General features: G+C 37.4%; 1 protein-coding gene across 1 annotated transcript; it reads right to left on the bottom strand.

Moving 5' to 3' along the window:
* Nucleotides 1-462: 462 nt before the first annotated feature.
* On the bottom strand, nt 463-23852 carry FAM168B (family with sequence similarity 168 member B). The gene is made up of 7 exons (XM_026854791.1): nt 23840-23852; nt 17356-17436; nt 13678-13761; nt 9305-9447; nt 8405-8582; nt 6946-7075; nt 463-5585 (listed from the first exon to the last, which is right to left on the bottom strand). Exons 2-6 carry the CDS (start codon nt 17423-17425, stop codon nt 6963-6965), a joined length of 588 nt encoding a protein of 195 aa, XP_026710592.1. The 5' UTR covers nt 17426-17436; nt 23840-23852; the 3' UTR covers nt 463-5585; nt 6946-6962.
* Between the last annotated feature and the right edge of the window lie 24 nt (nt 23853-23876).

A 23876-nucleotide genomic window follows, 5' to 3' on the forward strand; every position in this document is an offset into this window, starting at 1 on the left:
ACTTACATTTTAACATTAGTGTCATTTACAGCCACCCACACTCTAAAGAAATGGGATAATTACCCACACCTTACACCTACTCAACTCTTTTCCTTCTGGGGAACATTCAGAACACCGATTTATAACAGCTTTCTGCTCAAGGCTTGTCACCTCTGAAACAGCACTGATTTGGTATCAAGTAAACGCTAAAGCATTGTGAAATTTTCCATCTATTCCATTTTCTTTAAGTTATTTTATAAATTAATAAAAATCTCAAACCCCAGGAAATGTCCCAAAATGGCGTGAGGCAGGGTTGCCCCATCTCTACCATGCTCTCAGACAGGGCAGCTTATTCCCTGTGTTTTGTTAGACATTAAGAAACTTTACTGAGAAAAGTCACTTAACCAAACCACACTGCTATCCAGCAACAGAATCTTTTCTAAAGGATGTCACCAAAGACAGGAGGAAAAAAAACCCCCACAATAAGCAACACAAGTCAATCTTTATTGAAAACTGAAGTATTAATACATAACAATTCTTGTTACAATAAACGTGCTTTTAAGAATTTAAATCTGAGCTCATCTACTCATTGAATTGCATAAAAAATAAAAAAGTATGAATTTTCACAATTGAACTGGCTCAGAATGGAATCTCCACTCTTTGTGTTGATATGATAGTTCAATGCAGGAGTGAGTGATGCCTTAAAACTTATTCTGGAAGACAACATTGACCTAAACTTAAAAAAAGTACCAATACAACTGTTTGTAAGACAGTTTTAAAAAAAGTCATAAAAAGGAAACCTGTGTCTATTCATAACAAACATGGAGAACTATTACTGGGGCCTCTTGTACTTCCATTGCATGCACTCACTTTTTCAAATCTCAGACAGGAGGGCAGCCAATAATAGCATTACAATAAAAAAACCCCACTAACAAATCCATTCTACTTAAAACAAGTCTGTACAGCAGCCAGCTAAAAAAGCTTTCCCAGTTTGCCTGCTAAGTGCCCAAAAGTCACAACTGTTTAGAAAAGTCATATTCACGTTCTTGATGTTGAAACTTCAGAGCCCATAAATCGTTTAGAATATTTTAAAAAATCCCAAATGGACCCTTACTACCTGTGGAATTCAGATGTTTTGGTGTTCTATTCAACCCACACAAGAAAAGGTTTCCTTGTCCCCAGATAAGCACTGTTCCTCTTCTGTCTCCAAAACACACCTTATTTTCTCAACACCCTCCCAAACAAGAGGTGTACACAGCCTGCTAAGAGTCCTCACTACTTCAAAGGAGATCTCAGAATGAACTTGGTTCTTGGCGAGGCTTGATGCACAAAACTATCCTAACTTTGTTGTTCCTGTTAATTGGCATTCTACCTCATCAAATCTGAGGGTCTCTGCAGGAAGCTTAGAGTTGATAAAATACAGGATTAGAAAGCTGAAACTTATTAATGAGAACAACCTGAATGAGTTTAAATCTTTGTGTCTTTTGACCAGGTGTTCACACACACTTGTACATGCCCCCGTGCATGCTAGGGCCAGCCAGGGACACCTGCAGGAGGCAGCAGGATCCAGCTCCTGACTAGTTCCCACCGGTGGCTGCACAAACCACATCCTGGGCAATGGCAAAGAGCCCTTCAACAACCACAGCATCCGGTCTCTTTCCCACAAGATCCAGCTGAAGCATCACTACTGTTCACGTTCCTAAGATGAGAGGTTTCACATACATGGTTATTTACTACTCTCTGCTATGAATTTAAGCCTACAGTTAAGTGGTGGTATCAGATCACTGTGCTCACCTATTCAAGCAAAAGTATGTTCTAAACCCAAATGAATGGTGTATAATGCTCTGTTTAAGCACTGGGGAGTGATTCCAAGTCAATTCTAACTCTTGCTCAGATACCTTGAGTGGCCTTACTACCCAAGTAGCAGTGAAGCCAGAACGCTTCAATGAACAGTAGTCAACGTTGAGTACCCTGGTATAACAACTCTGTACCATGAACTATTCTCAGACAACACTAAGACATGGTGGTACTTACGGGTGGTGGTGGTGGTTTGTTGTTCAGGGTTTTTTTTCAGTGGATGAAGCAATACAAGGAAGGACTTCAACTAAAAAGAAGGATTTTTTTTTCCATCTACCACAGCATCTAAGCATTTAACTTGCATAGTACACTCAAAAAAAAAAAAAGCTTTCTTGAACAGCATTCCTGCACATCTCCTAGAAACTTCAAACAGGCGATGGTTACAACAAGCACAAGTAAGATCTAGTAGTAGGTTCTCTGGTTTCCTTCCTGGTGTTTCAGTAATAACCACCACGCCACTGACTAGGGCTACACAGTTTTGGTGCCAATTATTAGCCATTTTTCTTTTGCTGCTGCTACATTTAAAAGACATTTTCATCAGTTGTTACTGACATAGGGAATACCTCAGTTTTTAAAAAATATCTAAACTCAACACCTGAAATTTGAATTAAAAAAAAATAAAAAATCTTTCTTGGACTTCTCTTTGTTATTGCTGCAACAGTTATTTTCGGTTCCAGGTTTAAAGTAGTACTTTGTTTTTAATCATATAAAGCTGCCATAAAAGTGTTTGTTGGTTTTTTTTTTGTTTTGTTTTTTTTTTTTTTTTTAAAGAGAAGCTTGATCTGAAATGTCTCTACTGCACTAGCTCTTTTCATTTGCTGAGGAGCTCTAGTGCAAACACATACTGTGTATTTATTTATAAAGGAATTCTAAATAGGGAATGTTATATAAAAAGCAGGAGAGAATGTTTCATAAGACCCTCACTGTGTAAACGCCTATTTAATGATGTACAGTTTCCCCTGCTGCAGTTTTATAACCATGCTTTCTACTATTTGCAACAAAATACCATTAAGATAGTTATATATACACATATTTCCCCCGTCCCCCTGCACTGTGCTTTTGGTTACTTTCCTTATCATGGAGACATGCTCCACCCTCCCAGTAGATTATAATCCATCGAAACTGGAAGGTGTAGTACCTTTTAAAAAAGGTAGTTTCCCCCTCGTGGATGAATCCCATAATGCAACTTAGAAAAAAAAGTGCTCAAGTAAGTGAGACTGCCTAAATGTTATGGAATATTATACAGAGACCAATTCCAAGATGACATTTAGGAATCTGAAGTTAGAGCAAATATCTAGGAAGTCATATTCATTCCTTAACTATTTATCTATTGCAGCATTCATGAAAGTTCTTTCCTATGATTTTCAAAGCTTTAGTTTGTTGGGTAATGAAACAGGAGACAGCAAAGCTTTGAGCTTGTTCTTTACAGCTTCTCCCCAATAAAGCACTGTTTCATGCCTCAGCTCTTTGTTAAAATCATGCTAAGACAACAAAATGTCACACTCTACCAGCTAAAATGGACAAATGGCCTGTATTAATGCTCACTGTACTCTGGCACACCTGACTAATCAAAGCTGCAAATCTACTACACAAATGGAATTGTTAAACAGACTTGAACGAAGCAGTACAGATTCAAATAAATTTGTCTGGGGTAATTTTCTGCTCCATATAAAAACATATGGAAATCCCTAAGCTGCAGTAAGTGCTCATGAGTAAGGTTTAAAGTACTTATTTCAACAACATAGTTATGTTCATGGCATCAGAAATAAGGGGGCTGTCCACTGACAGTGATTCATGCAAAATAACCTAAACTTTATTAAACAAACAAAAAAAAAGAAAGTACAAAATATGGGAGTGCTTATTGTAAAAAATAAAGTTACTGAAGGCTCTTAACAACCAACGGGTTATGAAGGTACATAAGCCTCCCACCAGGGCAGATACTGGAATGGCAGCATTAAGTCAGCACTGATGCTACCCTGAGGTAGCTGCCAAATCTCTACAGGAGCAGAACACCCCAAAACAAAGCATAACTAGATATACAACTGAGAAAATTTACTTCTGAATGGAAGTTAACCTACAAGAACAATACAGCCTGATATACCTCTGTGTAAACACTTAAAAGGGAACAACATTTTATAAACCATTTACTGCATAATTTATTGCAGGCAGAATGTATCAAACAAAAGAAAATCGCATCTTTTGGGAATCATAAGTCAGGCAGGTTTAAGAAAAACCTTGACTTTATGTGCAATATTCAAATTTAAAAATTTAAAATCTCCCCCATAACAATTTTGGTATACAAATGGGTTCTAAGGCTAGCCCTTTGTCCCACAGCATTTGCTTTGAGGTACTTTTTAAAAATTGAAGTTGCAAAAAAGAATATCAGAAATGACTCATTGCAATGAAATGCTAATCTGCAGTCAAGTCTTATTTTACGTGCTTCCAAGTGCAATTTAGGAAGTTAAAAAAAAGAAAATACTAAGAAAACAATTGTTGTAACTAACAAATGGCTCCTACATCAATTACAAATATTTTCAGGAAAAAAAAAGAGCTATTTGAAATCTCTGTATTCTGGCAGCCCTCATACAGCATATCCATAGTCCATACTGCAAGTAGCTAATAAGGAAATCGTGTTAAAATGATTTGTTCCCCTTTAACATACTCATCAGGCACACAAGCTTTCCTCAGAATAACATGCAGCTGAACTCCTGTTTGTTGTAGAAAGCCCTAGCATTTCTTAAGTTTCAGGAAAGCAAGCTGGATGAACTGCACATACATTTTCAACTGACTACAACATTCTTTAGGAAAAACAGCATGAATTTCCTGAACTGAGAACTAAAAGAAAGTGTTTTTCTATCAGTCTGTGTGGCAGTCTCACTTTGACACATCTTGCATCATATGAAAGATAGTACTGAATATATATCTCCCCAGGACATGCAATTCCTTATGCAGGTGATGTCACCTCCTACTATTCCTAAGAGCCAGTTTTGCCTCAAGGAAGTTTGCTTTATTTACTGGCACACACAGCTTTACCTTTGTCATTTCATTCTGATCCTTAAGAACATCTGTATAACACTGAATCCGTATAATGAGAATGAAAAGGTATGAAGTCAACTAATTGTGTGCGGGATTTCTACAGTTTGTCTGACTCATTTTCCAGTCACTCCAATTTAGTAGTTGAATTTGAAAAGAATACATGACTTAAATAAAAATATGCCCCTTTTAAACTGGCAACTTCATCAACCTGAAAAAGGCTGAAGCACTAAACTAATGTATATTATGGTATTCTATAAAGAAACTCACTTTCATGATTCTACCTTTTAAGACCCTGCATACATTACAACAGTGCATTAGTGATACAAGTTGTAAAATACTTTCCGGTTCCTTTGGATTTGCATATGATGGTTTTTGCATCAGTCACTGCAGGTAGATTGAGCAAGCTTTGTTTTTGTGTTTTAACATGCATTCAACTAGATATGGATCAGAATAAATTTATACTCCCTTTTTATCATTATAATTAGCTAAAAAATTGCAAGACAGTCCACAAAACAGGATTTGCTTTAAGACTAACTGCTGGAGTTCCAAGATGTAAGATATGCAGCACTGGAAAATCTTCAGTGATCAGGAATTAGTAGTGTTTAGCCAAGTGTTGAAAGCATTCAGAAGAAAAGTCCTGGTTGGAGGCATGAGGGCTTCAGCACCAACTTTTAAACCTCAATTTCTTGATTGCATATCTCCCATCTTCAAACCTACGTTAAGAGGGGGAAAAAATAGGAAATACTCTCAATTATGTGGAATACTATTTGAGTGTAGCAGAACATTCTAACATTTCATGCACCACATGGATATGCACACACAACAGACGTTAAGTATTACATAATGCTATCTAGCACTTCTCCAGACAACTGAAATCTATAGGCTTCTAGGTTAAAAATTCACTATATTGATTTTTCTCCCATCCTGTCCATTCCGGCTTTCCATCATCACTAACAGATTTGTCTTAAGTAGAAGGTGTAATATTAGAAAGTTATTTTATGCTAGATTTAATAATCAGCAGTTCTGAGTTTAGTCACAGCAGAACTCTCACTTTTTATACACATGTAATATGCTACTCTCAGATGAAATACTGTATGTGAAACATTTTGGATCTGTAGACCAATATGTAGCATCACAGCAAAATAAGAAATGGCTGTTGCTTTACCAACTCAAAGGTAACAGTCACCTGTAATCACAGAACTCTGGACTCCTAACTGCTGAAACAGAAATCCTGAGAAAGTTAAAGTTAACTTTGTCATAAACCAAATGGGCTAAAAATTTCTAGTTCAGTTGGTCTGACGAGTCCTTATTTCGAATGAAGCTGTTCTGAATTTATGCTAAAAAAAAAACCCCAAAAACCAGGAACAGAAGGGAGGATCCCAAAAACATTCGGCTTTGTGTCAGTTTGACACACATTACGCCCCCAAAATCCATCCCACCTTAGCAGATTTCAAAATTAAACTCCTTTTCTTGAAACCCATGATATAAATGTTGGTCCACACTAGAAACGATTTTTCCATGCTGACTGCAAGGTGTATGAACTGGTACTTACCTGAAACAGTGAATATATGAAATTAACCCAAGGTTGTGTATTTGTTTCAGCAGATTGTAAAAAAGATTCACCTTCAGAACAAGGCAACACACTTACTTTCTCTACATATTTCACCAATCAAAAATAAGACTACGAAGTTCCACACATTGCTTCCTTCAGGAATCACAGTACTGCTGAATTCAACAACTACCAACGAATCCAAAATATTGAATACACTTAGACGCGATGTATTGTATAATAAGGCAGACTCGAGGCTCGTTCTGTCATACTCAACAATCATAGACCATGAAAATGATTCATCATTTCTGCAGATACAGACCACTGAAGAAGTCCCACTAGGCTTCTCTCCTTTGCAGGGAACAGCTATTACATAAGCAATAATTTTTGTGTATTCTTACTCAATTAGAATACTGTAGAAGTACCCCAAACTGCTTACCTTCTGAAAAATCTCCCCAAAAGAACCTGCAATGCTGTCATTTATCAGAAAGATTAACTGCTTTCAGTCTCAATTGGTAACTTACACTGACTGCCAGGATGATCACCACTGTGGGGGCACATAACTATAGGTTGGTGTTCCTGGAGCCCGATATGTGGGCATAGTAACTGGATGAGGGGCTACTGGAGTTGGGGAATGAGTTGTCAACAAAGTACCTAGGAGGAAGAGAACAATTTTTTTAGTAAGCACAAATTCCAGTACAGAGGAAAGAAAAATAAAAAAAAAAGGGGGGGGAGGGGGGAGAGAGTTAATTTTAAAAACAATTGCAGCATGCTCATCTTCCGATCTAAAATTACCAGTATCATTTTGCACTTCAGCCCCAATCTTCCTTCAAACATTTGTGCAAGGGGATCATTTTGATGTTTAGTCCAATGCACACAAAGATACTCATTACTCAAAAATAGCTCTAGCAGAAACCCTGCAACATAAGCATTATTCATTGCAAAACTTTTTTCCCACAGCAGGCTTTATATGCCGTAAGAATATCTGATGGTAGAGATAACTTGACTGATAAATCAGAATAAATTAGTTCTTGTTTGCATTATTACAGATAGGTTTTTACAGACTAAGAGGCTTCAGAAACAAACAGGCTGAGATAGCAGGATTTTAACAGTCCTACTCTAGAGCACTTTATAGAAACAGTAACAAGCACCTGGGACAAGCTTGCCCACATACAAAACTCCAATGTTTGCTCAGTTTGTGACACAACTTCTCTTGTTTTCACGTTCTTCAAACTAAATGATAAATTTGACAATATAAAAACAGACTCTGAAAGCAAGCATGGTGTTTGTTTTTTATATTACTGAACTGAGTGCCCTTTGAATATGGAATTTCTTTGAGTTAAGACCCACTGAGTAACAAAGTATGATGCTACCTCAGTAAACACTCACAGATGAGTCTATATGATTGGTTAAATATTCTCTCCAAAAGTCTATCATTAAGAGTGTGGCATTAGGAAGCAGACATCCCTAATCACTGCCTATGACACAGAAAACTTACAAGTAGTACCAATACATAAAAAGTTAGATCCAACATAAAGTCAGTGACATGAGGGGTGGGCTGAAAATACTGTTTGTTCCTCAGCCTTAAGTGGCTGCTGTTTTCAACTAGGCATAGAGAAATGTATTGAGAAAAGGAAGTCAGTCTCTTGATGCTGGTGAGAAGCAAATGATGCAACAGTAAGTGAAATTCCATACAGATATAAAGAAAAAATATTTTACCATAATACTAATAGCTGGAAAGGGGTGTGATATCTCCATCCTTAGAGATGATCACATTATTATCACTGAACAAGTACTGATCTATCTGGACCCACTCTGAAGATGCTGGACTAGATGACCTACATAAGTCCCTTCTAATCTGAACAATTCTGTGATTCTGCCAAGTACACCCCTGGCATCACATTTTTGTAATGCAGCTGCGTTCTGTCTCGAACTAAAAGGGGAGCTTCATCAAGAAAGCATCAGGGTTATAAATTCACGTACCTGCTGACATTGCCATAGTAGTCCCAGCCACCATCCCCATGGTCACACCATTTCCCCTTGGTGGTGGAATGGGAGCAGGATACATAGTTGCTGGCATGCCATTAGGCTGCACAACTGTGGTGTGGTGAATTACGTGGGGTGGTGCTGCATATAAAGGCTGCGTATAGTAAGTGCCTTGCTGTTGGAGACAAAAAAAAAAAGTAAATTAAGTAGTTAAGAGTACATCTGATGAGGAAGATAAATGACATCTTCTTTCATGAATATACCGTGAAATAAAAGCACTGCCCTAAAGATGCAGCGTATTTCCAGAGCAGAAGCCAAAACATTCATTTCAACTATCCCAACTACATTTCACCAGACAACTTTTTAACATTTATCCTCTTTTTACGGAATATATCCTATCTAGATAAACCTCATTACATGCTCATTAATCAATTCCCTTCAACTACTTTGTACATGCCAGGCAAGTTTCTTCTATGCAAAAAGAGGGCCAACATTTCCACAAAATATGCTTAATTGTACAATTTCTAACAGTTTTTAACAATTTGCCTAGTATGAGACTTGGTAACTCCCTGAATCACCAGAGGCCTTTGACAAAATTAAATCAGCATGTGGTAGTTCTAGCTTCCAGCACACATTTTTAAAACTACTGAATCTAATGTCTCTTCAAAGACTGAACACATTATCAGTAAGTGCAGAGTAACTGTCATGTGAGAGAGAGAATGTAAGAGTGCACACACACTCTGTAAATTACTGGTTTAAGAACTCTTACTATAGGCAGCTAAAAATTCTCTCCATCCATGAAGAAATAAGTATGACATAAAGTTAAGAGTTCAAGCAGGTATTCAAGGTAAACAAAACACTACCCGAACAGGCAGGTTTTTTGTTTTGTTCATTTACCTGTGCATACGGATTCTGCTGTGGATAGGCACTTCGAACTGGGTACACAGCAGTCTGATAGGGATTCGGTGATGAAGAATATGGTGGCACTGCTCCACTAGTGGGTGAACAAGATACTTTATATGGGGTGCCTGGTGTATAACCTGAAACAAAGGTAAATCTGCATTAAAAACATGAAAAACAAGTGTCAGTACACCGCTTACTGAAGTCAGGGATAACAAGTTTCTTTACTTCCAAATTCCTTTATCTTCATGTGAGTATTCAATGTGACTATCAATATCCAACCACAAGTCCTACCGTTTACATAATACCGATCACAGTCTGAAAATAATACTTGACTGCGTCAATTACACATGAAAAGTTAACTGGATTTTTGCTCAATATGCTTTTCAAATCTATGGATATGGGATTAAAAGAAGGATTTGTATTTTTGTAGTAATATCATTAAAAACTTGTATTTGGCATATTAGGCAGCATTCCTACACAGGAGGATTTGGTACATGTCAGTATCAGCCCACTTTTCAATGCACCCCAAATTGTACCAGCAACACAGCAACAGTTAACTAACCTGCAGCTGCCTTCTGCAGATGACAACACAGCACAAGAATAACAACTTCAAAAGTCAGAATCATGTAGAGAGCTCACAATGGATTTTCAGAGAACAGAGATACAACCTGTAACCTCTACTCAACTTACATTTACTCTCTCTCATTTGTTTTCTGACATTTTCTGAACTGGCTAAAATAAACACAAAAGGCCATACCTTTAAAACGTAAGCACTGTAGAGTTCATTGCAACTACAAAGTAGACTTTGAAGGCACTTTAAATCATCTTTTTGTGTATCAGACATACTCTTAATCATCACTTAAGAATTATTTTCATATGTTAGAGTAAGACTTCAGATGCCATCAGGAAGAATTTTGCATTCCTATTACAAGGTCCTCAAAATCAGTCTCCCTTGTAAATGTTCAATTTTTACAGGGATAAGTAGCAACTGCTGGCTCAGACCCTGCCTAAAGACAGTTCTTCTGCAATTTCTCCTGCCCTCATCAGACAAGGTCTCAAGATAACAGAACAAGGGCTTGATGACACATGGGGGAGATCTATAAAAGTACTGTTGCGTGCTACACTCCCAACATTATACTACGGCTTAATGGCCAGAGTGAGAATAGAAATACCTTAGCAGCAGCAGCCACCAGTAATGACGTTTAGGGTAGCAAACAACAGGCATAATTCTATTCTGGAGAAAGAATCAAGGCCCCTAGTCTGTGCTATGCTGAAAAGATCTTGGGTCTCATGCAGGTCCACCACACTAGGAGACACAACATCTAGAGATACAATTTCTATGTAACTGGATTTGTACAAACTAGTACTAGAGCAACACAAGAAATAAAAAAAACCTTGGTAATTACAGAAAAAAAAAGAGACTATCAGAATAGAGATTAGGTTGACTTTAAAAACTGTCTAGAATGTGCTGACTTCAATACAGAGAACAGATCTGAAGCCATATAGCAGAGAGAACACTGGCAATTGTGTTGTGAAAAATCAGTCTGTGCAGACAGCATGATGACAGATGACCTTTCCTCTTTTTGCAGAAGTCTGAGTTTCTTTTCAATTTCATTCCACCCTTCAAACTCAAAATTGTTATGTTAACAAACAAGTAAGTTTACTTTGGTTTGGTTCTTTAATAGAATTTAACACCTTTAGAGACACTAAAGAAAGCTACCACAGCACTTACTCTGAACCCCTGTTTTTAGAGATCCTAAATTTTTGACAAATAGAGCATGTTGAGGAAGTAACTAACTTCTATTTCTAGTATGGACCACTACAAAACCCAAACATGTAGCATCACTACAGAACTACAACTACACCCTCAGTCAAGTCCACTCTCATTCTAAAAACCCACTGATACAGTCATACAGGCAATTTAACTTTCATCCTTGCCAAGTGGTACATCCATATAAGAGGTATTCTGCTTTCCCATTTGATTTTTTTCCTCTCTTTCAAGGCATAAAAACCTTAAAAGGTAAGCCACATGGTTATTCAAAACCACAGAAATTTAAGAAAGATACCTTTAAAAAAGGTATCCTTTCTGAACAGCAGTGGCACAGCACATTTAAACACTGCTGTGTGATGTGAATTTAGAAAAGCTTTGATTCTACAAACAAGCAGTTACATCAGAAAATTTATTTTTAAAATTATTTTAAAATCCCAGCTACCAGTAGTAGTATTATTTTCAAGTTGTTATCTGCCTGAATTAGAAAATCTGGACATTCTGAACTTCAGTTCATAGCTTAAAGAGTAACTAAAAATTAAAGCTATTCTTAGTTTTGAAATCAAAGCTTATTTTCTATTCAACTGCAATAAAGACTCTAATAGTACTAGCTTTAAAAAAAATTAAGGACAGTTGAAGATGGTATACAACTTCTGTATGTTCTCATTCCTTTTTCACACAAAAGTAAAACATTTCTTACTCTAACTTTGGTATGTAGCATGAGATGTATTCCAAGATTAATCAATGAAAACTAATCTTACAACATGATTAAATTTAACAGGTCAAGAATCTTCCCCAGAAAACATAGCGTTTTGTTATAACATAACTGACATGGAGGGGAAAAAACCAATCAACTGGATAAAAACATCAGTCTTATGATTTGGTAAATTGATTTCATGCAATTTATCTTCATCTTCCTGCAGCAGGATTTGCTAACTGCAACCAGTAATAAGACTGGAACTTTCAGTTATCTGATCCTAAGATGAAAAACTACAGCTACTCCTCAGCATAGTTGCAGGAATCCTGATGATATATACAGTGTGATGATATATACAGCGGAGCACAGAAGGCAGTGACACATCACCAGGGTAATCTCAACCATGAAACTGAAGGGCCTATTAGCAATACAAGCTGATAATAAAAGCCCATATAGGGCTTTGATTCCCATGCTGAGTTATACCCTTGACGGGAACTGCTATCCCTTGAACATCACTTTCAAAAATGTTCTTGAACAACCCAGTGCAAGTACAAGCTGGTACTTCCAGATACAATACTTTCACAGAGGCAATATTGTATCCAAAGGATAGATATATCTTTTATTTAATTACTGGAACTTACAATACCCATCCACTTCCCTACCTTAAATTCAAGACTGAAAACAAGTCAAGATCAGTTCTGCACTCACCATGCCTCTAAGCAGCAAACTGAACAGAGACACAGGTTGTACCAACTAGAATACTCCACAGTTCTAAGGAAAGCTACACAGCTACACACTTCTAACAGGTTCTGCAGCCAAACGTTTTAGATCACATACCCTTGCCTCAGTAATTGTTGCCATGCCCTTTTTAGAGTCTCCTGGTAGTTAATGAAATGCCATACATGACAAACATTGAACTTCAACATCACAAGCAGGCTTCCACAACATAAGCTTCCCAATTTCAAGCAGCATCCTTTACTAGACCTGTAAGTTACACATGGGCATTCAGTGACAAATTTGGTTATGTCACATGTATCTCTGAAAAAAAATGGCATACTAAATGCAAGTGAAAGAGTTCCTGAAGATGGCCCAGCTCTACATTAACAAAGTGGTGTAAGGATTTCCTTACTATGCAGAATAACCACAGGGAGAACACTGTTCCATCAGATGTATGTTCCTGGTTTAAGTGGAAATTAAATGCTAACAGTTTCTGGTTTGTTTCAAGCATTAGCACATCAAAATCATCTTCTACCAGTGAAAACACAACTACATGAAAACAACTTGAGTGAGTGCTTTGGTTTCTCTCATGTCTGTTATTCCTTTTCCTTGGCTCATCACATTCCCTTTCTCTTAAATGACCAGCATGAAAGTGCAGTTACCTAAATCCTCCCCCAGTATCTACTATGGACAAAACAGTTTTACCCAGCAACCAGGCTTTCCAGACAATTAGTTCTTGCAGGACAATCTTAAGGGCAGAAAAAAGGCAGCAAGGTGAGCTTGGAAAGATACAATTTAAGAGAAGGATGAAAAAGAAGAATTTTGAAGACCACAGACAGAAGGAAAACCAGAAATCTGGAAACAATCAGTAGGATGCAAAGCAAGCAGAATCATGAAGGCGGTAGTGAAGGCAAACACGATGCAATCCTCAAGTATCAGCCTGAAATACAGAAACAACAGCTAAAACCTCAGCTTTTCCCTTCTCTGAAGGTGAAAGCAGTATGACAATACAAGATTATACTAATTTTAATTTATCAGATGATTCCTTATGAGTCATATTCAAAGTAATGTAACACTTATCCCACAGTATAAGTGTTATTGTAAGCCCCTACAGCTTTTCCTCATTCTTAGTTCTATCAACTTCTGAACTTTGGGTTACTGCTTGGACATACCTATTACACATACCTGTTTGGAAGGTAGGATTTGCTCCAGGATACATATTAGGGGAATAGGCAGGCGCAGCCGCTGCATAGCCCATGGGGAAGCCAGCTAGAAGAAAGAACATGTCAAAGTTATTTTCTAGACTGATTGCAGAGTCTAACCAGATTTTACTCTCAAAGATTTTTCGCTGTACATCTTTTGAGATAAGCTAACAGATGGCCTTCAATCACACCTCCTCAACTGAAACACTGGACTCCTCTTCTCCCAAGCCACCTGAAGCTGAATACTAGATGAAGGGAACTAGCTAAGGAGTCACAAGTGCCATTCTCCCTTACATCCCTGTTTCAGCAAATCTCAAAGTTGACCAAGTAACTCTTCAGCTAGTTGGACAACAAAGTTTCATGCAACTATCCAACCTTCCTCCCCTCTGAGTTTTAAGACCTGATGTACAAAAAATATTTATCTGAAGAAAAGGGACTTTTTCCACAGAAAAAAATCCCCAAGTCAGAGTGATTCTGACTCTCCAGATACAGAGGTATCACAAATGGAGAGTACAAAGCAACCTTAGGTAGTCCAAAGCATTTGTTGCATCTGACACAGTTATCAAACAAGCTCACGAGTTTCAGGCACGTACTATGACAGTTAACAGTAACAAGTGATTCACTGTGGTATCAGCAAAATGACAGGTAAATGCTTCTATACCAGAATGTAAGAACCACTACGGCTGAATTAACATTGCAATACACTGACCTCCAACATAAGGCAAAAAAGAGCATTTAGCAAAAGCTACAGTTACTTGAAAGATACGAAGTTTAATTAGATCATAACAAGTGAAATTTCTGAATTAATCATAGCTGTTATTTTTCCAGAAATTATTTACATTATTACAAACTTTAAAACTGAGTAATGTTTGTATTTAGAAAGACAGAGTTACCATCACATTTTGTTATCAACATACAAAGATTTCAACTTCTCCAGATAAAAGGCAATTATTATTTGTATATTCACCATCAGGCTTAAAGCTGCTAGTTTTAAACTGCTATTCTAATCTGAAGAGCTTCTAGTTCACTATAAATCCCAAAGGCCTTAGCAATTACTTCTAACAATAAAAATTCCTTAGCTCGGTGCTATATTTGCCAACCTAGTTTTGTAAAGAACTCTGTAAACATATCAAGTGACATACACTTGGTACTACTATTAGGTGGTCAGCATGGATAAGACTAAGAAAAGCATTAGGCTTAAAAATCAAAGGTAAAAATAACATATCCAATTCAAAACAACTTTTTAGAGTGTAAATACCTCTTAAATTTTCAAATTCACAAGCTGCTAGCAAAAAGCTTTAGTAGAGCTTGACACCTTACTCAAAACTGACTACAGATCTGCAACATTAATGTTGTCTACATTTTCATTCCTCTATTCTTTCTTCACAGGTTTAGCTCCACAGTAGACCACTATGAGCTGCTCAAGAAACAAGTAATTTGTGAAAAATATAACTATGACAAGCAGCAATTTTGACTTCTACACAGAACTTTTATCCATATGAGAACATCTGGATATTGATTCCTTGGTACTGTAAACCCAATCAACAACCTCAAATAGATGCAGCATAATATAAACAGCTATTAAATATGCAACAGCTTTAGAAACACAGTGTCTTTAAATAACACGTTCCACCTAACGATATGTTCATTACTTTCTATTACCATGAAATCCATGTAAATGCAATGATTCTGAATGGAGAATCTGTAGGTTTTAAATTAGGAGATGCAAAGAAGGGAGACTTAGTCATGTAACAGTTGGTTTTTTTTTTAAAAAAATATCTTAAAATGCAAATCTACCTTTCATTTTAGAGAATGTTTTTTGTTTATCCCACAATCTTTTAAGCCTGAACCAGGCACATGAGCAAACTATCTGTAACACCATAACACTGTAGACCTTATTGCTGAATTTAAGGGTCACGGTTGTGTTAACCAACTGACTGACTGCTATAAGAAAGAATTCTGAGTGATCAACTTATAGCATGACATGTGAGGCACTTCTGTAACAACTGTACTTCAACTCCATATATTTTAGTTATGCTAATTTATAACCAAGTAAAGACTGGTGCAAATATACAGTACTTGCACAATTTAATATGTAGTCTAATATGTATAACAGTAGAATAAAAAAAAGATTATAAGTTGTAATGTTGTTTCAACTGCTATTTATAAATATACAATAGTATATCTTCCTAAGTAAATTAAGGTGCCACTTAGATTAGTATAAGCAAGAGCTTCAGTGCAACGTGTAAATGGTTAAGTACAAATGAAACCCTGGTTAATAAAAATCTTTGTTTAGAAAGTTAATAGAGATAAAAATACAAAGTCATTTAAATAATTCATAAGAATCTTTACCTAAAGTAAAAGAAAGCCTTGAAAAAGTAATTACAAATATAGAAATAATTGTACTGTAACAGATATTAATTAGTAAACCACTGCTGCTTCCCTTATTATAAAATTATTGTAGCCCATATAACTAAGACAGTTACAGAGAATAAAACCATCCTGAGGGACTTATGGTTACACGGCATCAGCTTTACAATTTATTAATGCACCATTTCAGTCACTCAGACTTGTAATACTGCAACACAGTTTGTTTTTCCCTTATAAACACTGTGGAAATCAAGAAATGTACACTAGTTTGAGGAAAAAAATACAAGTACCTGAAAAGCAAAAATAAAAATGAAAATGTTTTTGAAGCAATCAAGTCAACAGTAAAGAAAATTCATTTATGAACCAGTATTTAGAAGAAGGAAAAGTGGAACAGGAAAACAGGAACTCCAGTATACTACCTAAACTGAAAAGCAAATTTAAAAACTGTAAATACCAGTAGGAAAATGTAGTACAGCTACAAAGCATATAAACAGTAACGACACAGAACGATTTCTAGTTCCCAACACAGATGCCAACTAAATCACAAAACAGCTTCCCTGTAAAAGCTACAAGAGTTTAATTGGTTATGATACATAAAATGTGAGCTGAAAGACCCTCCAGCCTCCCCCAGGACAGAATAATTCCATTACCCCACATATATCAGAAAAAAAGACTGCATCAAGACATACTGCTTGAAATGCCTTACAGAGACATACAGCCCTTCTCTTTAGCCTTCCTGGGAAGTTCTGTTCACATCTAATTATTGCCTTATCCAAATTCTGAACTATGGCAACATCAGAAATGAAGCCTGCTCACACATATGTTAAGAGGTGAAGGGAAAAAGCCCTGGTGCAAAATTTGAAGCCAAATGAGAAGCAGAGAAACCAAGAAATACATTTAATTTCTATTTTAAAACCATTTTTTGGCCATTTTCTTCATCTCACCTTTGTTGCTATGCTTTGGGCAGTCATAAAACAGACAGCATGAACAAGAATTAAAGGCTAGAAAGGTTAACAGTGCCAGACAACTAACCGCAGAAATAGACTGATTCCTCTTCTTGCAGGGCGTAATTATTAGAGCCCCTATAAAATAAGCTGCTTTGGAAGAGATACTGAAGTTAGAAGTATAATTGAACTAATATCACTCTTGAAACATCACTTTTCAAATTTAAAAAAACCCACCCAAATCCCCAAACAGATTACCATATACAAAGGCATTCATAAGTAACTATTTCTTCTGGATTACAAACAATGAGTGTAACTAAAACTCATTAAAAAGCATCATTACTTACCTGGATAACCAATTCCTTTGGCATTTGCATAGGGAACCCCAGAAGATCCAGGGCTATACACAGGATTCATGATTTCAGTAACTGAATCAGGGGAAAAAAGAAAAAGAAAAAAGTATTTACTCAAGTATAGGAAAAGCCTTAAATCTCAGCAACTGGAAGTGGGGGAAAAGCATATCAGAAGAAGTAGTAACAGAGGAAAAAGCAGCAATCCCACTACTCATCAACATTAAAACTGTAGCTACAAGCAAGCAAGAGTCACTGCAGAATTAAGTTTCAAAGCCTCACAACTCTCAATTGGCTAGAGAATGTCTCAGGAATTAAACATTCCCTGTTGTGGGGCATGCTTTCAAAATACTTCCAACCCCTGAGAGCTCCTCCCAGGGCACACAAATCCATAACCCACAGCAGAAGTTCACATGTGTTGGACTTCTCCCCCATGTCATTTATCATCTATCACTTATCACCTATCTGCCATTTATCAACCTCGGTTTCTTCCCATTTCTTTCTTGAAGCATCAAGCCAAAGGATGCAAATACTTATGGTCTATTACTATTGGCATTTCAAGCATGGGATTCCAGTCCTTCACCAGCACTAAATTCATCAACCATCAACAGCCCAAGTATTACAGAAGTAAGCGGCAAAAGACTTTCTGTATTTGACAGCTAGCTCATTTATTTATTTGTTTACTTGCTGCTAAATTCTTCAGAGCCTAGGACAAGCTGACAGTTGGGTCCAGTCATTTCTGAATTATGTATTCACAGACCAAAAAGGCACCTACAGCTAGCATCACTGGCAGGAATAAAACCAAATCCCTTGCTTTAAAAAGGCTCTTGTACATAAACACCAAGGAAAATGAAATGGCATTGAAGATGCCTCTCCAGTTTTTCCAGTATGCCTATGTACTTCTAGGAATATAAATCACTGCATCGCAGCTCACAAGTAAACCCACATGCTTCTTACAAGAGTACTGTTCACAACTACCCTTCTATTATTTTAGAAGAAGATTCCCATATTTTAATCCTGATATCTTCAATCATCTGTTTTTCTGCGTATATTTACAAGATTTACCACTTCTCTTTCTGCAAGTGCCCATTTTTCACTACAAATAGCAAGACAGGAGGGCACACTATGAAACCAGACCTGTTAACTGTTAATATCTGGTACCTGAGTCACTTCCTCTTCTACATCTTGAAATGCTGTCTTACTTAAAGTCTGTTTAACACAGTTTAACACGATTTTGTAGATAAAGTTTATGAAGCGAAAAAAGAGTCATAATTACACATGCACTGCTTTAGTTACAGAATATGTTATGGCAGGAATCTGTATGTATCAGTATAGCTGCACTGATAAACCTCTGTTTGGTGGCTGTATAAAGCACTAGTAGTTTGCTTTTTAAAGTAACACTAAAACCAGCTCTGTGCCAAGAGTTTTAGCAGCACCTAGTATACAAAAGTGAAAGAACTGTTTGTGTAAAATTAGGAAATCAGAAAGTAAGTGCTGTCAAAAAGTTTATCATCAGGTTTCACAAAACACTCAAACTCGATGCAAGAGAATTTTAAGATTCTCCATTTTCTTTGACTTCCCCCCCACACTTAGCAAGAATACTAACTTAAATAGAATTGCTTTTATTTTTTACAGCTTGATAATAGATTGCATATCAAGACAACAGAATCCATTAAGAATTAAAAACTAAACAACCTGCCATTTACATTGCTTAGTATGAAGAATGTTCCCCCAGAGCAGCATGTTTTAATCACCTGACCAACATAAAAACCCCAACAGTTTGACATAAACCTCTCTGGAAATGTTCTACAGCAAACTAGTCATCTTCAAGTATAACGCACTATTTTCTACCAAAGCCCCATGAAGTTCTAGCAGCATTAATTCTCCTGTGCCATAAGCAACAGGCATATTTTGCTGGACTAGCATTTCACTGTGGCAAGGCTGTTCTTTTCTCATCTACTCTCTTCTGTGTATCCTCCTTTCTAAATAAGGACTCTCATTTACTTGAAAGCTTTCCATCTCTTCACTTAGTATCTTCCTGCACTTCCTTCTTTTTGCATCTCTGCTCCTCTTTCAATGTTGATTTTGTCACATTTTGTCTCTAAACTTACAAAACCTCTAAGAGGTTCAAGCTTCACTTCAGCCTCAGCATTTCCAAGTTGTGGGGTAATAGTCTTAAGGGAGGTGGACATATCCTTCCACCCAAATAAACACAGCACTCTCCCACACCCCCATATCGCCACAAATACAGTGCTCCTCCTTGCAGTGCCTACAGCAATTAGGCGGAAAGAAGACTCTGTAACCCTCTCACCATTCTGAATGGCAATGAGAAGAAAGACAGACTACTGGAAAACCAGCAAGAGCATTCTGCAAATATTTCGGTAACATATAAAAAAATCCCCCAGCAATCAGAACTATTAGTAGTCAATGACTACAGAAGAACACAACATACATTCTGCAGAACGACTTAAACAGAAGCCATACAAAGCTGGTGGAAAGGTACAAAAAATGAATAGAGAGGATGAGACAACTCAGAACTGATCTCAAAGGAAGTACAGATTAAGAGAAAGCAATTCCACTTAAGTAAGGGAAAAAACCTATGGCACTGGGAGCCTGCAAGCTGCCCCTTACTGCAAACAATGTCAGCTTCCACTTCAAATGCATTCATACTTCAAAATTCGTGCATGTACGTACACACACACAGGTAATACATACTTTCACCACTTCTGCATTCACACTCCAGTTTTCATCACTGCAATACAAGTAAAGGTAGACCAGCATACAAAAAGTGCTTACAGTTTTTGAATGCAGACAAAGTTTCAGATCACTTCTAATTAAAAACAATTATTTTCAGGTCTTCTCTGAAGGACCCGACATGTGTAAGTATAATTATATAGTATTACCCAGTGGTTGCAATCATCCTACTCTTACCGTAATTTTACTTGGAAGGGCATCTGTTATATTGAAATACGGAACCTTGCAGTCCACTTCCCTGTAAGGCTTAAAGTCCACATCAAACACTAGGGAAACTAGTACAAAGTGAACCCAAAGAATCGTGGCTTTCAACCTTTTTGTTGGCAACCCCTCCAAAGCATTCTCATGTTAATGTATATGTAAATAAGTGTCTACTGTGCATCATCTGTATATAAATTGCACAGAGTCAACTGTATTTAAATTAGTCAACTAATTCCTTCAGCTGAAATGAAGATAATCATACTTATTAAGGATGCTCCGCTTAAAGACTATGCAAGCATGCCTGGGAAGCGCAAATGCTTCACCTTTTCATTCTTGCCAAAGCCAAACAATCAAACTCCGTTTTCATCAAGCCTGTTAAATCTCATCTTGGTACAGATACCAAAACAATCATCCTCCTCTTAAATCCACATAAAGGCCAACTGCTGGTAATGCTGAAGCTCTAGCACTCCAAATCAGATACTCTTTTGCACACAGCTTTTCCTGTTACACTCAGAAAGAGCATATTTCTAGGAAATTCAGCTTTTAAAAAACAGTTTACAGAGATACTGGCAAAAAAACCCCACAATCAGTGCAAATACTGTAAAACAAACTGCACATCCTTTTGTAACATTTTCTTACCATTTATTTTCAAAGTTGTTCAGAAATGCTATCAGAACAAGATCTACCAAACACCACTTTATGCTCATTTTACAACAATTCCATCACAAGAGTTGGGGAAGAATCTCCAAGCACCTTGCCTAAAGCACACTATTGTGGCCCCCTAATGCTTTCAGTTCTTGGAAGTTAGACACACTCACACTAAGTCATCTATTCATCCTGGAATACTTTCAGAATGCTGTTTGCTATGAACGAGACAGTTTCCACTTACATACAATCCCTTAACAAAGTTAATTACTATCTTAGTAATGTTCTACGTTTTACCCATTTGATTTCCAGTCAGAGCTTAATGGAAGTAAAATACAATTCTTAAATGCCTGGTGGTTTGTAACACAAAAAAGTAATTTCCACTGCTAAGTAACAAAGAAAATACTTCATGATACTTCAGCTCTTCAAGTAACCAACAATGATTAAAGTCTCAGTCGCGTTATGTTCTGTTAAAACTTCAGCTGCTGAAATAGGCCCTTTGATGCAAATCCTAGTCCAAGTAACAAGCGCTTTTGTCAGGATTACTTTAAAAAAAACGGCGCTGATATCAGTGGGCATTCAAGACTTCATAAAGTCTATGACAACACATTCCATACTACACTGGTATTTGTAGGTAGCATGTACTTCATGTTTTCCATTCATACAAGACCTCAAAAAAGGTCACTGAATTTTACCAGGAAGCAAGTATTATCCCTGCTCAAAACAGGGCATAGGTTTATGGCTGCCCATGACTGAAGCCAGCTGGACCCAATGCTTACACAGAACCACCATGCTTCCGGCAAGCAACCCTACTCTCTGTGTTGGGACAGCACTGTCACTCTAACCCCTCAGTATGTTAGATCACCTAGGCTGGCTGGCAGAATTCTGGGGTTTGCTGGAGTATTCTGGGCATAGGGTTGCTATGTTTTCTTCCTACCAGCCTGAGGCAGCTGAGACACATCACCAACTGGCTAAGACAGCAGCAGTTCCAAGGCAAGGAAGGGAGAAGCACTCAATAGCAGCAGTACAGATTGAGGCTGCAGAACGACAGCCTGGAAAAGGACAATTAACCACTCTGCCCGAAGTTCACCCGTAAAGTAAAACACAAAGCTGGAAACATCATTCACATGGCAAGTCTTCCTCCTCTGCTCAAGTTACAAGATGTCATTGTCATAAAAGAGAAAGAATGAGACACCTGCAATCATCCTTCTGGTTTGTGTGCATGCAATTTTTAAGATTACAAAGGAATAGAGCAGTTTAAACTTTTTAATCCTTTCTAATGAATACAAATCTCAACCGTAAGCCTATTCTGCTAGTGGTTTATTGTTATGAGGTTTTTCTGGTGTTGAAATACACATATATTAGCACCAATACTGCCTGTATCCGATATCAGTAAGGACAGAGACAATATGATTATATATTAAAGACTCAACAAAATTAGTTCAGTATATCACTCACAGAAAGCAAACCTGTACAGAAAATAGTAACTAAGAACCTGCTTGTGAACCAACTTCATTTGTACACTAGTGGCACTGCTCTATTCTTCAAACAAAACCAGAACATTATCAAAACCTTTTTTATTCAAAAAACCCACTACCTAAAGAAAGTTTAAACAAACAGCCCAGCATTTCTTGAAGCCTACAATTTCTATTGTTACTGCTGTACAAGGAGATAGAAGTTGTCAGCTCAAATCCTTGCATCTCCTGCTTAACTTTGAGAACGTGTATATTCTTATTTCAAAGAAGTGGAATAGTGCAACAAAATCATCAATTCCCCACAGTATAAAATTTAGAGGCCTGTCTACTGCCAAATTTAGGGAAAGTTAATTAACTATGATAAGAAACAGAAAAATCAATTTGGAAGAATAAAACTTCACTACGTGAAGGAATCATATTCACAACTTTTTAGTTAAACCCTGAAGCTCTGCTTCTTGGTAAGTTTTTATCCTACAAAGCATTTTTTCATTCAGTTCATTTCAGTGTATTCCACATTTCTTTTTCAAATAAGATGAAACTGTCACGAGCTCCAAATTGAGATAGGATCTCCAAAAGCCTCTTAATTCCTCCTGCTTTTTAACCTGAAAGTTAAAGTGTGTAATTACTATCCCAAATGTATAGGTTGGGAAGCGTGCATTATCCGAGCATGGAAGTTTTATGACACTAACAATTATACAAATTACAGTAAAATCACATTAGAGCAGACAGAAAGTCTAGTCAAATTAGGTAACATGTACACTACTACTGAACATTTAAGAACAAATTAAGTCCAGCTCCTCTCATGCTGAGAGCTGTATACCTCCCCTTACTTAAAAAATAATTTTTTACGTTTCTCAGAGCACAGATTTCATCATTTGGCTGGTGTTTATGGTCTGGCTTCAAACATTCTAGAAAAGTGCTGAAAGCACGGCATGCACCAGACCTTTTTTTTTTTTTTTCTTCCCCTGTTTGTCTCACAACTCTTCTTAAAATCTAAAGACAGCTAAAATTTTATTCCTTCCTCCAGCTCACAGATATAAAGGTAACGGGGCAGATACAATATGCAAGTCACAGCCTTTTGCACGCAGCTGAAGCTTACTGATACCAGTTCTTTGAAAATCCAACTGCCCGATCCCGCCGGGACACTCTACTGAATTTTTACGGAGTTATCCACCAGACAATCTTCAGCCTACATCAGGAAAACAGCGTTACAGCCGTCCCGCGCGTTCAGAAACGACCTACCCCATAAAAGTAACCTGAGCTCCCGGCAGCGACAGAAAGCAGAAGCAGACGAGCCCCAGGGCGGCCGCGGGCCCTGCCTACACCGGTGCCGCGAGGCAGCCGGCAAGCGGCTCCCTCCTTCACTAGCCCATCACCTGCCACCGCCTAAAGGCCGCTTCAGGCACCTGTTGCGAAGAGCCCTGCCACCCCCCGCTTTTAGGG

The sequence above is a fragment of the Athene cunicularia genome (assembly GCF_003259725.1).
Source record: "Athene cunicularia isolate RWA chromosome 9 unlocalized genomic scaffold, athCun1 chr9_part1, whole genome shotgun sequence".
Lineage (NCBI taxonomy): Eukaryota > Metazoa > Chordata > Aves > Strigiformes > Strigidae > Athene > Athene cunicularia.